Below are 15,743 nucleotides of genomic sequence, written 5' to 3' on the forward strand. Positions count from 1 at the left end.
AAACCAGGCTGCCAGCGAGCAAACGGGCTGCGTGTGGGTAGGATGGGGCAACCAGGGGGCTACCAGCGGGGGCTACTGGGGGGCTACCAGCCCGGAGAGCCCCGGTGGCAGCAGGGCTGGAGCTGCTGTCCGTGGTGATGAAACGGGACGGGCGGCAGCAGCGCCGTGAGCCCGCTCGGCTCCGGCAGGGCTGCGGTGCCTGCAGAGCCACCAGCACAGACACCCGGCTCCTCCCCAGGTTCTTAACCCCCTGGGGTCGTCTCCTCCTGGCAAAGAAAGTAGTTTGTTTGTTTGTTTGTTTGTTTGATTATTTTTTTATTTGAGTACAAACGGATCTCTGGAAGCGGAGCCCTAAATCTCGCGTGGTGTGCCTGGGGGTGGCACCCGGCTGCTCGCCCCCTTCCCTGACCCCACAGGCAGGGTGAGGGGCAAAAAAAAAGCTGATCTGAAGGGCAAAAAGCAGAGAGCTCGTGGCTCAACTATAAAGACAGTTTAATAAGCAAAAGGAAGAAAAAAAACCTACAAATGAGGCAAAGGTGATCGCTGACCACGTCCCACCAACAGATGGGTGCGCAGGCAGTCTCCAAGCAATGGCCACTTTTTTGGGGGTAAAAAAAAAACCCACACACACCTCCTCCCTTCCCCCGTTTCGTTTGAGCATGATGTTCTGGGGTAGGGAACATCTCTCTGGGCAGTTAAGTAAAATGAAGTAGAAGAAGTAAAATTAACTCCATCCCAGCCCAAACGAATATAGGGGTAAAATCCTAACGCCAGGTGTAAAATCCTAACGCCAGGTTCTTTGGTAGGGTTTCTCCGTGGCGGCAGCCCAGTGTCAGTATTGCTGATATTTACACCCAGCTTTCCATCTTCTAGCATGACCCCTTCTCCCGCTTATCTCTGTGTAGTGACAGAGGCAGAGTTAGAATAAAGTTAAGGCAAAGTTGGAGGCTCTGAAGTTAATCCCAGTTGCCTGAAATTGTTCGTGGTAGGTGTCCTGAACCGCGTCCTGTTCCCTGCCCAGCCGTGCTCTGAGCCCGGAGGGACACAGCTGCTGCAAGTGGGCACGTGTTGTTTGCCGTGCTTTGCCCCTCACCCTTTTTCTTCTCAAGAAAACATGGAATAATAGTGATAGGAAAACCCAGAGAAAGCAAAGACAGCGCCTTGGAGAATGAGGTCAGCAGCCAAGTAAAGACACGAGCCCGAAGCATCCGAAGAGCACACTGGTGGCTTTTGCTCCTGACCTGACACAGCCAAAAATCCCAGCTGCAGGTTTGGGTTTGGAAGACGGTCGGTGATGGCTGGGGAGGGAAGGACGAAGGGTGCATGCACCTACTGCTATCCAGGGCTGAAAACGGGATGAACCTCAAAGTGTTTCTGATTAAGGTTTTGGCAGGAGAGCTCCCGATCCTGGTCCCTAGGCCAGCCAACTCTGGAAAAAGTGGGTTTAATACAATATTTTTTTTCCCTTTAGGAAATACCAGAGGCCCTTCAGCAGGCTGTGGTAAGGAGTTCTCCACCTGGGGTGGATGAGCTCTTGTAGGGATCTCACAGCTCCTCACGCATCCGGCGCCATCCCTCCCTTCGTGCAGCAGAATTCAGAGGAAAAGGCTCGAAAGGGACAAAAAGCAAAAGAGTTCTGCTTATACGGTTAAAAGCATCGTTATGCAGATCCTTCTCTCTCTCGGGGTAGCTCAGGGGAGCTCTGCCAGCGACGTTCAGGAGGAGCAATCGGAGGCGTGGTGCTCGGCTCTGTGCCAGGTCTGCATTTTGGAGGCGTCGCAGCCCAGACGTGGCCCACGCGAGCGCAGGCACCCCGCGGGGTGGGAGCTGCCACCGTGATCAGAGCAAGAGCGTGGGCAGAGCTGGAGAGTGAGTGGGGAGAAGACTCAAACTGAGTTTTTATGAAAGTCAGGAGGCAGAAGGAGGATCAGCGTCTCACACTGAGCAGCTCCACGGGCTGTTCTGTCTGTGCCAGCTGCTCCCTTTGTAGTAAAAAGCATCCAGAGAACTACAAAGCTCGTCCAGATTCTTCTCATTTCCAGTGCCTTTCCCTTTGTGATCCTGGTGAGTGCATCAGGACAAACTCGCCTGCATTCTCATGTCTTCTGGTCCCCCAAAAGGCTGGCCAGGTGTCCGTGAAGTGGTCGGGTAGAAGTGGACTCCCTGGTGCTCCTCTGGGGGAGAGGGGAGGCTTTAAGGACGGACATCGAGCTGCAGAATAACAGCCCCTGGCCTCCTATTGAAGAGCAAATCAACAAACTCCAGACGGTTTTCTGTTCAGAGAGGGAGTTTGGCACTGAGGACATCAGCAGGTGCGAGGTGTAGCCAAAACTCGTCATGCTCCTGGCTTTCTTCCAGGTGGCCCTGGCTGCAGGAATCGGTTGTAATTCTCGCGGTGAACGTCCTCGATCTCTTCCCAAGTTTTGGGAGCTAGAACAGGGACCCCGGAGAGTTCCCTTGCCGTTCCCTGATAAATGGCTGTGTTAGGTGCCATCAGCCGCCAGCTTCTGTTTGCTTCCACGAGTCATTGCACAAAAAAACACGTCTTGGACACGGAGACAAACCTTTCTATTTCCAGACAGAGCTGTCTGCCTGCTGTCTATAACGTCAGCCCGGGTGAGATCAGTCTGCAGGGCGCTGTGGCTGCTTCCAATGTTACACAGTCTGAGCATCCTCTGGACCACGCAAAGACGTTCAGTTTTTCCCTAAGGTTAGGACGTGGCACGCACTGGAGCAGTCAGAGGACACCGAGGCCACGCAGCGTGTAGCAGAGCTAAACCACAGCTGGTTCTGGGCAGCAAGGGATCAAAAAGCTTCCAAGCTGCCAGTGGCCAGAGACCAGGTGAGGTTTGTTGAAGGTGCACAGAAGCAACGTTTCCTTCTGCAGTTAAGGTTTGCTGTTTAAGGTGAGCAGACACTTTCTGCACTGAAAAAAAAATGTGGGTGTCATGTGCAGGTACCCAACCTGCTAAATATCCTTGGTTGGGCTTGCACCTTTGTGGCTGCACCCCTGAACCCTTGTGCTTGAGTCAGTGGTTTATCACCGAATGATCCATCAGACAGTTCATAAACACTTCTCTTGGGTTCCTTCTACATGTATTCAGGTCTGGATTCTCTTTTCCTTACTGAAAGAAGAGCAAAGATGTGTGTTGGTGTCGTGTTTTTACAGCAAAAAGTAACAAGGATCAGAGATTCCCACCCTTGTACCACACCTTCGTGTAAAGCCAGACCAGAGCATCCCTCACCTCAGGCTCGCGTTGATGTCGGCTGCGGATGAGCACTGAAAACGTGGCTTGAATGGGTTAAACTTGCTACAGTCAGCGTTTAACCCAAATGAAAGAGTTCTTGCAGAAAGAGAGGGTTTGGCTGTTTACAGAGACTGACAGGTCTGCCTGCGCTCCCAGCACCGGGAACGTGCTGGATGCAGAGTTTGGGAGTGAGGTTTGTGGAGCTGATGTTTGCGGAACGGGAAAATTCTGGACAAGATGAATAAATCCTTTGTTCTGCAAATTAAAAGGGAAAAGAAAAAAAAAAAAAAAGATGAGGCAGAAGCGGAGATGTCAGGGGAGCAATCAGTTCTGTTGTTGAGGGGGCTTCTAGTTCCCATCGCCGAGTTTCCAAAATCAAAGGTTTGTTTATTTATTTATTTATTTTTTTTTTGAATGCTGGTAACACAGCGTTGGCTAGGAAAACGAAATCACTGCTGAAGGAGACGTGCTCAGTCTGGACGATGAGATATGTCCGTGTCCCATGTTCTGTACATTTTAGGGCCGCTTTTCCTTAAGAATTGCACTGTAGGTTTGTGCTCTGCAAAATCTTAGCACAGGCTTTGCTCTCGGGTGCGTGTCCAGGCTTTGCGCATCCGCCTCTGATGGCTCTCTGACTGGATGAGGAATTATTGATGTCTCAGATATTAACTCTGCAGAAGAGTCCAGCGTATTTTATTTTTTCGTGAGCGTGTGTGTGGGCTTAAAAGTTTTTGCAGAAGATCAGAGGCTGTGCAAATGTTGCAGTCTGCTTTGAAAGAATTTCTCTGGGGGAGTAGGCTCCGTTTTTGGCAATACCCTGATTTCACAAATCTTTATCAAAAATATTTCTCCTGTGGACCTTGTTCAACTAGTGCCCCGAATCCAAGAGGAGCGAAAACGTTTGATCCTGAATTCAAATTCGCAGGAAAATATCTGCTTTGATGGTGTTGTGAAGGGATGACAGATCGCTCCTCCCTCACAAGAGCCCAGGGTGGACTCGGGGCCAGCTTCCCCACGCTGCTGGTGGTCACCAGAGGATGGCTGGGTGAGCGTGTACCGGTGCTTCTCTGCCTGCTTTGGCCATCTCTAGTGTTGCCATCAAGGATTTGTGAGCCAGAGGTGTTTCACAGACTGGGGACCAATTCATTTAATGCTGTAGGAGTGCCCCAAGGCGCAGCCTGCATCCCGAGGAGTCCCCACGCTAGCAAAAGCCCAGGTCTGGGAGCTATTTAGGGAGCGTTGGAAGGCCTGGGAGGCTCTAAATGGAAAAGAAACGAGCAGGAAGATGTGATAAAATCGGTATAAACACACTAAAAGTGCTGCCTAGCGTTTGCAGTTGTCAAATAGAGCTGTCTTTAGAAAGGCAGGAGCTGGCGGTGAGACGTGCGCTCGGTGCTCTGCTGGGCCCAGGTTCAGCTGCAGCCCTGCTGGGGCTGTTCAAAAGGCAGGCTCTGCTTGGGAAGGGTTATTTGGGCAATGCCAGCCTTGTCCCCTGCTCGGGAACCTTCCCAGTTCCCAGGAAGCCAACTTCCCAGCTGTAAGAGCCGCTCAGGAGGCACACTGAAGGGCTTCGTGCCCGGGAGGCAAGGGAAGCCCAGCAAGACGTGAGCCAAACCCCAATGAAGCTGTTGGCTGCCTTGTCCCCAGTGAGCCAGCACACTGCTCCCCTTTCCTGTCCTCCTGTGTCACCACCGCTCGGGAACTGTGCAGTTTTGGGGTCTGGGAGTGATGCTGGTGGTGTCCCCGTGCCCCTTCACCATCAGTTAGCCTCATTTCAGCTCTTAGCAGGAACCTACGCAGCGTTTCTTTGCACAGAGGGGATTCCTTAACAGCGCCACTCTGACATTGTACAGGAGGCTTTTTAACAAAATCCCCAGCTTTCCCTTTCCAGCCCATAACTCCTGCACTCCCCTGCTTGGAGCCATTGCTTTAGACGAGGACCGCTCGCCCCGGGCGCTTCGGGCAGCGTTGCTTGCGGCTTGCACGTCCTCATCCAGCTCGAAACTTCTCTGCTTCATCCTACCTCCTTCGTAGCAGAACTGCCTCTTAAGCGTAATTAAAAATAAACATGTTTCCCAGGCCTGTCCATTGGTCCCTTTCATCTTTCTCCCCTTTTTTCCACCGCATGTCAACAGAACACTCCTCTCCTCTCTGGATTTTGGGGGAGAAGGAGGTTTGCTTTAGCTTTATGCCGTGGCCAACAAGCTTAATGTTCTGTTGGCTTGAACAGCTCCAAAGGACACGAGCTTCTTGTATGCAAATTTTTCCTCTGATCTTCCTCTCCCCCTCCCTCCCTCCATCCCACCCTTCAAAAATTCACTTCCTTGTCCCTCTGCAAGACTCGCTGTTGCTGTTGAAAGGCGGTGGAGTCTGTGTGGCTTATTCTTTTTTTTTTTTTTTTTTAAAGAAAAGAAAATAAAAAGAAAAAAGAATTTGTGTTTTTAAAGAAATCAAACTAGAAATGTAGAAAATATATAAATATATATTTGTCATGTTGCATAGGTACCAGAATAGGTTGTGCCAGGATGCTTGACTTGTATTTAAGCCTGTGGTCCAAGTGAAATCTCTGCTGAGCTGACTAACGGTGCAATGCGATTTCCTAGGGAAGTGGAATCAGAGCAAGAGTGAAGTGAATATTTTCTACTGTCAGAAACGTTAAAAAATACACAGATTTGTAGACAGACAGCAATAATGACTAGTTGTTACATCCCTGAAATCTTGGTGTCTCTGTCAGCCATGTACATGTTTGGGGTGTGCGTATCTCCCCGTGATACATCGCACTTGCTCTTTGCTTCAAGGTTTCATGCTGACCTCCTGCTGTCTTTCAGGTGCCTGGGGCCCAGGATCTGGTGGACTTCTCGCCTGTGTACCGATGCCTGCACATCTACTCCGTCCTGGTAAGTGAATCCGTGCTGCTTGTGAGCCTGGGGCTGACATTTGGGATTAAATAAGAGGTTGGAGAGCTGCTCCTCGTGTCGCTGCTGCCTGGAAGGAAGTGGTTGTGAACCGTGTGTGAATGTGCACCAAGCTAGGAAGTGTCTTACCTGGCGTGGAAAGGAGGCCAGTGCCTGCAGAGCTGGATTGATTCGGGTAAAAACCACACAGTTACTTCATACAGGCCACAGAAATATGAAGGGATGTTTGCTGCAGCTATTGCAGGCCTCGGGTTTCTGACAGGCCAAATGCATATTTCTTGGTCACGCAGTTTTCCTGGAAGAGTTCTCCTTTGACCACAGAAACTTCGTTGTTCGGTGCAAATGGAGGAGTTGGGGAGAGAAAATGATTTTAAATATATTGCTTTGTCACCCTTGAAACACTGTTGGAGGGGGCCAGATGTGCTCCTCTCCTACCCAATCTGCAGTTTCACTGTGTCACTTCCAGTTTCCCTGATATTTAGGCTCTTTTACTGTTGCGTGCACAGGAAAATATGGTTAAACTGAAGGTTTTCTGTTTGGTTGCTGGCCGTGCAGTGCCATGCTACAAAGTGCTCGCTCTGAGCATTGCCACGGTCTCGAGAGCTTGTCAGGAGAGCTTCCAGCACTGCAGACACGAATTCTCCCAAGAATTACAAATACATTTTCACATTTCTGTTTATTTGCTCGAAACAAGGGCAGACCAGATGGCCTTTTGTAGCTTATACTTCAACTTTTAATTTCTAAGATGCCCTCAGCTTATGAGTCTTGCAGCCTACAAGTCTACCAACCGAGGGAACCTGTGCTCTCTGTGTCTTCTCCCCAACGTGGGCAATGACGTCTGCTGCAGAGAGCAAGCTTTCAGAGAGCTCCGCTCCTGCGGTTGAGCAATCTGAAGCCCAGGCAGTACATGAAAGGAGTACTCTGTTAGCAGCTTTCCTCCCTTTCCACAGCGGAGCCAGGCTTGAGAGAGAATTGTTTTTTAAGGCACTTCTAAAGCCGGGCTCTCCAGCAATACATACGAATGAATTTGCAAAAGGAAAAGAATTGTCATAAAAAACATTTCTGTAAAATCTTTTTGTGCCCTCATCTGTTAATAATTATGTCATTTGGCTACGTTGCCGTGATCTTTTGGTGGAATGAAAAAGTTAACCTCCCCAAAATGTGTTACTCTGTTTATCTTGGACAAAACCTCCTGCTCAGAAACAGCGCTGGAAGCCCGGTTCAGGGAGTGTGCTAATTGAAGATTACAACTGGGCTGAAATGCTTTGTGGATTTCAAAGTGTCACTTTATTTGGAGAAACTTCAGTGAAGAATATGTCTAACGAAAACAGGCTCAGAAATCCTATTTGTGTAGCTTACGTGCAGTTTTTTTACTGCAGGGTTATATGGCTGCCTATTTATGCGTAGAGCTCTTATGGGAAGGATGAGGAGTTCTCACTGATGGGTACAGCAGTTGTTTTGTGCAGTGGAAATTGTCTTTTTTTCTGCAGTTTTTTGGGCTCGGGGCTTGGAGGAGCACTGGGTTTTGTTGTTCTGTTGCTTTGCTTTTCTGCCTTGGATAGCAGTTGGCTGTGTAGTCCTCCCAGGTATTTTAGGGACGAGCTGCTTCCAGAAACCAGGCTTCATGGCCAGTGCTTTGCAGGAGAGGGTTTCATGCCGGGGGGTCCCCATCCCCTGTCCTGTGCCGAGATCACTCGATCTTTCTGCTCCTACTCTCTCTCCTTTTTCAGTCAAAAGCCCCACTAATGAGGAAAAAAATAAAAAAAAGCAGAGCTCTGAAGGTGTGTTGGGAAGACAGGAGCAAGAGACGAAGGCAACTAACCCTAGAAAAGGCTCCTGAAAAGAGCTCTGCCCTCTTTCTGACCCGTGATTGAATCCCGCGCTGGCTTTCTAGGCCCAACCGGAGTTGAACAATGTCAAAGATCCAGCAAACGTCGAGGGAAACGGCCACATCAGTGTCAGGCGGAAGGATCATAATGTAATAGTTACCAAAAAATCCTAATATTTGTCATTTACAATAGCGTTATCTAAATGCTTGGCCTGCAGTTAAAAAGGCCCACGTTGAATAAACATTGAGATATTTATTATTTTTAGTGAAATCGACCTTCCAGTCACCTCGGTTTTATGGCTGTGCTGCTTATAAATTCCCAAAGGATTATTTGAAAAATCCTACTCATATCTGCCAGCCTTATCAGCAGGGCAGAAGTTCACATATTGTAACACGAGGTCAGCCTTCGGTCATGGTCTTACAGACGGGGCCAGGCACCTGTAAATCCTTCCTTCAGCAACCAAGGCGAAGTACAATATCAAACAGGCAAGGAGACTTTTCCAGGAAGCGCTGAACTTTCTCAGGAAGGGCAGAGGAGGGGGAAAGAAAGTGAACAAGGGTCAGGCGGTGGTTAATTGAGAGCCGGGCCTTGGCGCGGCCGCGGCAGCGGGAGGACAGGCCCCGATGGGATGCTTTATGGGACTATTCATCGGCGATTCCTTTTCGTGTGGGAAATGGCCCGGCTGGCGGTGTCTTGAGGAACAAATGGGCGTAGGTGAGGCTTGGAATCTTTGCAGGGATGGAACAAAACGTCGCAAACATCCCAAGTGTGGCTGCGTGCGCGCCGGCCTTGCAGTTGTAGGTCGGGATAAGCAAACAAGGCCGCCGTGGGGAATAGCTGCGAGTTCCCCTTGTGACTTTGGTGTAAGCCAGTTGGGTTTATGTCCCCTAACGACAGGTCCTTACCCTGATGGTAGTTTCTACATGGGACAAACATGCTCTGAATTGCATGAAAAAAGGCTATTTGGGTGACCAATATGGTTTCAAGTTGGCATAAATCTGTAGACATTGGCGTTTCAGTGGGCATCCTGGTGAAAATACAGTAGAAAAACATATCCTACCCCTTTCCCAGGGGGGTAAAAAGCTGGATCCAAGGCTACAGGGATTGTCCAGAAGCCAGGAGCATCGTGTGAAGGAGTAAGAGGGGGAGGCAGCTCCCCGGTGCCTGTCCTGGGCTCCTTGGTCACTTGGCCAAAGTTGGGGTCTGGTTTTAGGGTGTCCTAAACGCCGAAACCCGCCTAGTTTCTGTTCAACAGCAATGTGCTATTTAAGGGCATGCATCTCGAGTGTGGTTAGGCTGCTGGGCTGTTGGTATCAGGTACACCTTTTCTTTGAGTTAATGGAGAAGTTTGTTGAGAATGGTAATATTATTATATAAAGAAGAAACAAGAATATTTCAGTGGAGCGATTTTCCCATTGACATTTTTATCTTTTATGTTGTCTTTGACCAAAGTCTATGTAATGCTCAAGTTGCTTTGATCGATCTCCAAAATAAATTAGCAAAGGTGAGGTTTGGGCCAGCTGGTTTATCTGCCGGAGCATCTGAACAGCTGTTGGGAGCCTTGTATTTCAAGGCCAAGACATGGAATTGCTTTGCTTTACACAACATAAAATGAAAAGCAGTTTTTGTTTCATGTTTCCCGTAAGCTGCAGCAAGTCAGAAAGCGAACAGTGAACGAAGAGCAGAAAGGAATTAAAAACAAACAAACAAACAAATAAAAAAAGTTAAAATAAAATAAAAAAAAAAAAGGTGGAATGGTTTGCACACAGGGCGCTCCCAAGCAGTGGTTTCTGAAGCAGATGACAGTGATTTAAGTCCCTTAAGCTCCTGCTTCAGCCAGCGCTGTTGGTGCTCAGGGTTTGTCTTAGCTAGGTGGTGTGTGTTGTTTTTTGTTTTTTGTTTTTTTTTTTAAAGCTTTATGCTAATTGGTTACCAATTACTTTGAGGTTCTTAACATGTTCGTGAAGACACTGGTATTGACACTCCCAGCTCTTTGATCCGAGCTACAAAGGGGTCATTTTAGGGTAAAGAACAAGTGTCCAAGAAAAACCCCACCACCAACAGCAAAAAAAGAGCAGATTCTGCTGTAAATACCGACTTAAAAATGTAGCTGCCTCCTAGCTGATGAAGTATTTCTGGAGAATCCCAGAGCTGGATAATTTAGATAAATAGCAGTTGACAGGTATTTACTATAAATTTGTCATATCTTGCCACTGACGTTTTTATCAGCTATATTGCTTCTACCCAAAGCCTCCCTGACCCTAAAGCTGCTTTGATGCAGAGAAATACATTAGGAGAGGTAAGAAAAATGCGAAACAAGTGAAAAACAAACCAAACCTCTATTAAAAATAATCAATGTATAAAGTCTGCGAGCTGCCCGCATTAAAACACAGACGTTGTGCTTAGGCTGCGTGCACTCGGTAAGTTTTGGCTTGCCTGTTTTGGTGATGAACGTGAGTTTTTTTTTAATATCTTGGTATTTCTCTTAGCTCTGCGGAGCCAGCACGGCCTTGGGAGGAGAAGCCAGGGCTTTCTTTTGCTGATCACTAAAATTGATCGCTGCATTTTGACTGAAGAATCCGTGCCGGGGTTGGTAAGCCCCGAGGAGCCCTCATTTCTAGGGGACTCGTTGGGCTGACCGGGGGAAACGCCGCGCCGTCCGGCGGCGCACCTGAAGGGGGAGATGCCATAAATGCAGCGTATCATCGCTCTCCTTCCAGCCCCGTGCTCTTGGATGGCGTTTTTTATTCCTCTGAGAAGCGTGCTAGCCCTCCCCTTGCTGACTTTGTGGTCTCATAAATCCCGGGCTGGTTGCTCCTCTGCTTGCCCCCGATCTGAGCGCTTGCGGTCGGGGCCCCGAAGCCCACCCTGGCCGGGGGGGGCTGCGGCGTGCGCACCGAGATGTTTGCTCTTTGTTAGCCCTGCCGAACAATTGAGGTTGTTCTTTCAAGGGGAGAGAAAGTCTCTTAGAGGAACCACAACTTCAATAATAAGAACGACCCAGCCCTCTCTCGCACATGAATGCAGCTCTTTTTTCTCTTTGTAAGGCGAGTTGTTGCTTTTATTTGATACTGAAACACGAACCCTACCGTGGAAAGGCTGTGGCTTATTTCTATTTTGGAGATCGGGGTTGTAAAGTTTTTCCTTCTGTGTCCTTGGGAACTTAAACAGTTTAAACTTTTCTTTTGTAAGGATGGGGGGGGGGGGTGGGAGTGGAAAAAATTTCCTTCTCGAAATCTCTGGTAACTCCTTGTTCATCTCAGACACTTTGCAGATTGTCCCATCGCTCTGTCCTGGCATATCTCACTGTCTGCTGACTTGGCTGACCCACTGGTGCCTGGTGGAGTTAGATAGCTATAAACACAGCACTGAGATCATAGGGAAAGGCTGAGGGTGAGACACTTTGTGCACCGCATTGATAAGGACACAGGAAAAGCCATTAGAGTGAACTGGTGTCAGTGACCTGTGATAACCATTCTGTACTACGTGCTAATGGACCCCGGGTAGTGTGTCTGTCTGTAGTGGCAATAGATTTAACTTTTGTAATTGTCATATTGCTCTTTTAACCCCGTGACCTTATTACCCATGAGAAAACCACTTGGCTTCGATCAAAGAAGCAGCAAAGAAATCAGTGTTCATTCTAAGCTGCCTAGATATGATCACAGGCAGCCTTGATTCTTAAAATATTCAGCTAGGAAAACAGACATGTTAGGGGGAGGAAAAAAAATAAAATGCTCCGTTTACTACAATAGCCCGGATGCAGACTTCTTGTCACCTGAGGTTACAGCAGCCGTGCTTTCCCAGGGCTTTGCAGGGCTTTGCTGACAACGTTCTGGTATTTTACGTTTCAAACTGATTTCATTCGGGTTCACCCCATCCCAGTCCAGCCTCAGCAGCCTCGGAGGGGTTGGCTCTGTTAGTCCTGAGCATGGTGAATATGTGATGTGCTCGGTATTTTGTTGAATTGAGGAGGGATGGGTGGGAGCTCGGGGTCTCTGCTCCAACCTCCTGCTCGGTGTGGGCACCTCGGAGGTCAGGCCAGGCTGCTCGGGGATTTATCTTGAAAACCTGCAAGGACCAAGACTGCCAGATCTTTGTGGGGATCTTATTCAAGTCCACGACCTCCTTGTAGGTAATAGGGCAGCTGTTGGGTCCCCCCGAGGCAGTCACTCCTCCAATTCCTCCCCAAGTGGGGCAAGTGCTCCAGCCCCAACCGTCTTGGTGGCCTCCACTGAAGTCACCCCAGTTCATCCGTGGCTTTCCTGAATTTGGGAGGCCCAAACCTGGATGCAGTGTGCAGATAGGCTCTGAACAAGTGCTGCGTAGAGGGGGATAATCATTTTCCTCAATCTCCTGGCCGGGCTCCTGTTAATACAGCCCGGGAGGCTGTTGGCTGCCTCTGCTGCCAGGGCAGGCGGCTGGCCCGCGTTCAGCTCCTCCTGCCAAGGCTCTTGGTCCTCATCCACAGCGCTGCTCCCCAGGCAGCCCGTCCCTCCTCTGAGCTGCTGAGAGAGCTTCTGCCTGCCCAGGTGTGGGACGTGGCATTGGTCTTCAGGTATTTCCACCAGGCTCCTGCAGATGGTGGCCCTGCTCTTGGTTGCGTTGACTTCTGCCCCCCAGGTTGGTGTTATTGGCGCAAGTGGTCGTGGATGTGCTCCGTTTTCTCCTCCCATGTCGCTGGTAAAGATGCTGCCCTGCCCTGGTTCTCTGCTTGTTACCAGCTCCCACATGAGGTACGTCTCTAATCACGACCCTCTGAACCCGAACACGCAGCCAATTGCTCGTCGAGACCGACACATCCAAACCTGGACACGAGAATCTTGTGGAAGACCACGTCAAAAGTCCCGCTGAAGTCAAAGGATGTGATAGCTACAGCTTTCCCCTTGTCCATAAATGCCGTCATGCTCTTGCAGGATTCAGTCATTGCCATCATAGCTCCTTTGGTGAAACCCATGTTGTAATCCCCAGCCACCTTCTCCTTCGTGTCCCTGGCAGTGGGGTCCAGGAGGACTTGTCCCATTCTTCTCCCAAGGACCAAAGTCGAGCTGAGTGCGCTGTGCTTCCTCAGATCGTCGTTTCAGCCTTCCTTTCAACATTTACCTTTCCCAGTTGTTATGGGCAGGCTTTTTTTTTCCATGTTGTTTTAAGATGTGCCTTTGATCGTAGGAAGTTCTGAGCTCAGGACTGATTTTGTTGTGCGGCGCTCGTCTTAGCGGAGCAGAATTCAGGCCAGCTGGAGGATCCTGAACTCCAACACCGCTGTCTGTATTACGTGAGGGAAGGCTCTTGCTGAAGATTTGCTCCATTTCCTGGTGTTGGGGCTCAGCAGGGTCCCAGGAGCGTTTGGAACAAGCCCCAGCTACCTCGGAGAGCTTCGTGGTGGAGTCAAGAAGCGGCGGTATCTCAAAAATAACGAGTGATAGATGATGGAAGTGTGCTAATTTGCAAAGAACGTCCCTCAATTTAACACAAAGAGAAATCTCTAACAAGCATTTCCATTAAATCTCAGCCTCCAGCCTTGTAATAGCCTCATAATTTAGACTGGGAGAGCCTCCTGGAGACCTTTGGTCCCACACGCTGCTCGGGGCTAAGCCTGAAGCTACGTGGGGTATCTCAGAGCCACGTCCCGCTGAGCTTTGGGGACCTCCAGGGACGGAGACTCTCCAGCCCCTCTGGGTCCCTGTTCTGGTGTCCGACCACCCTGACTGTGATTTTTCCCCCGTTATTAAAATGAATTTTAGTTTTTCTGCATTTTCCCTGTTGCCTTTCCTTTTGCCGTGCCTTTCCAAGAGGAATCTGGCTGCATGCACCCCGACACCCTGCATGCGGTGCTCCCTCACCCTTGTCCTTTCTAAACTGCACAAACCCAATTTCTTTGACCTTTTTCTCCAGTGTGGTTGTGCTCCAGCTCCTGTAATTATCTCGGTGGCCACTGCTGGCCTTGCCTCGATGTGTTGTGTGCCTGTAGCCCTCCAGCTGCTCTTTTACAACACCCTTTTACCCTTTCCTTGCAGCTGGACACCTTTCCAACGGGCTGATACTGACAGTAAATATTTGGGACTTATTTTTGCTTCCGAAGGGAAGAAAACGCGCACACGCCCTCCAAACAAAGGAAAAATAATGGTGTTTTGTGTCCTAGCAGTGCCAGCTCGTAGTGACACGTGAAAGATGTTGCGACATAGCACCAGACCCAAATGTGACCCTGGGGAATCCGATGCTGTTTCCCTCCAGCGTTGGAGCAATGTTGGGAAAATGTTCCTGTCCCCAGTATTTGAGGCACTGGGAAGGTCCTGCATGAGGACTGCTGAGCTGCTCACGTTAGGGGAGCTGTGTGTTTCCTCCATAAATGAACGCCGGGGGAATTATCATGTGTTGACCAGAAACTTCACATATATACTTTTTTAAGCAGGCTGAGCGTTTGTGGGGGAAGGGGGCTGTAAAATAGTAAGCCACCACCACGCTTTATGCATCTCGCAGCCCGGCTCGGCGCACAGCTGTGGGTTGCTGTTTTCCTGCTCTGTATGTTGTTTCTCATCTTAAAGGCCTATATGCAGCGTCTCTGGGAAATGATTGCCATCCTGTTTTCAATAAACCCCCCCTTTTATTTTTTTTTCTTCTTACGAAGGGTCTCGAGCTGGCTGGACGTGAATTCTCAACCTGTTTACAAATATTTGCGCAGGAAAGGGCGAGCAATGTTCAGGCCGGGCTGGTGACGCATGTGCCCACTGTTTCAGTCCTTTGTTCAGGAAAATGTGGAAACGAGGCCGGGCCCCTGCCATGAACAAACGCTGCCGTCGCCTTCCAGGAGCCGCTCGCTGCAGGGCGGCCGTGGCCGAGCCCCGGGGAGATGAGAAGCACAGCGAGATGAGAAGCACGGGGAGATGAGAAGCACGGCGAGATGAGAAGCACGTGGTCCACAATCCGAAGGCAGAAGGTGCTTCAGCCCCAAAATCAACCTGCAGCTTTGGCCGAGCAGTGATGGGAAAGCCCCGATTTGGTGCACAAAGGCAGGGATGTGAGCAGGGTGTAGGGAGGTGAGCGCTGCCCTCAGAGCTCCCTGAGTCCCTCGGAAGGAGAGGTTTGGCTGCTGAGGAAGGTGGCTCAGCTCTTTTAGTGCCTGGAGCCGCTACCTGGAGCTCTGGGAGACTTTAGGATCTTCTAGATTTTCTCCTTTGAGATTGAATTTGACACTGAGCAACCTCCAATAGCTGTTAGGAGAGCAGGGATTTGTCTGTAGCCTTTAAATCTTCTCTGACTTCCAACGTCCTGCTTGTCTCAAGCCTTTGTGACCCAGCAAAAGTGGTTGTCGCATGGCTTTGGGATCCTACAGGGTGAAAACTGTTAGGAGTAATGCAGCCTGAAAAGCTGGGCCTGTTCCCTGTAGGAATTGCTTCAAATCTTAACCAAAGGGTACGCACAGAGCTAAATACCGAGCTTTTTATTGCAGCAATAACTTAGGCATGCCACAGAGAGGCTTTCCTACAGCTGCTGCTGGGCAGGAAGCCTCATCCCCTTGCTGCCTGTAGACCCCACAACTAAAGGGGTGCACGGGAAAACGGGGGCTGGCCGACTGAGCCATTTTCTGCACACCTTTTGTGAATTAATCCGCGTGGCTTTAGGTGGGCAGAGCCGGGAGCTGGTGAAAACAGAGGTCGTGCTGGTTCGCTGCTGGCTGGGAGCACGGCATCCCCTGTGCCTGTCCGAATTCGGTCTGTGCAGGTTGGTACCTTAAAAAATTGCAGCTAGGCATC

General features: G+C 49.7%; 1 protein-coding gene across 8 annotated transcripts in view; it reads left to right on the plus strand.

The window, feature by feature from the left end:
• Positions 1–15,743, plus strand: part of EXOC6B (exocyst complex component 6B) — a 269,732-nt gene that overhangs the window by 123,081 nt on the left and 130,908 nt on the right. For all 8 annotated transcript variants that reach the window (XM_032186399.1, XM_032186400.1, XM_032186402.1 and 5 more), the window contains exon 8: positions 6,077–6,145. In XM_032186399.1, the coding sequence (XP_032042290.1) occupies positions 6,077–6,145 (69 nt within the window). The remainder of the gene's footprint in view (positions 1–6,076; positions 6,146–15,743) is intronic.

This window comes from Aythya fuligula, chromosome 4 (assembly GCF_009819795.1).
Source record: "Aythya fuligula isolate bAytFul2 chromosome 4, bAytFul2.pri, whole genome shotgun sequence".
NCBI classification, from domain to species: domain Eukaryota; kingdom Metazoa; phylum Chordata; class Aves; order Anseriformes; family Anatidae; genus Aythya; species Aythya fuligula.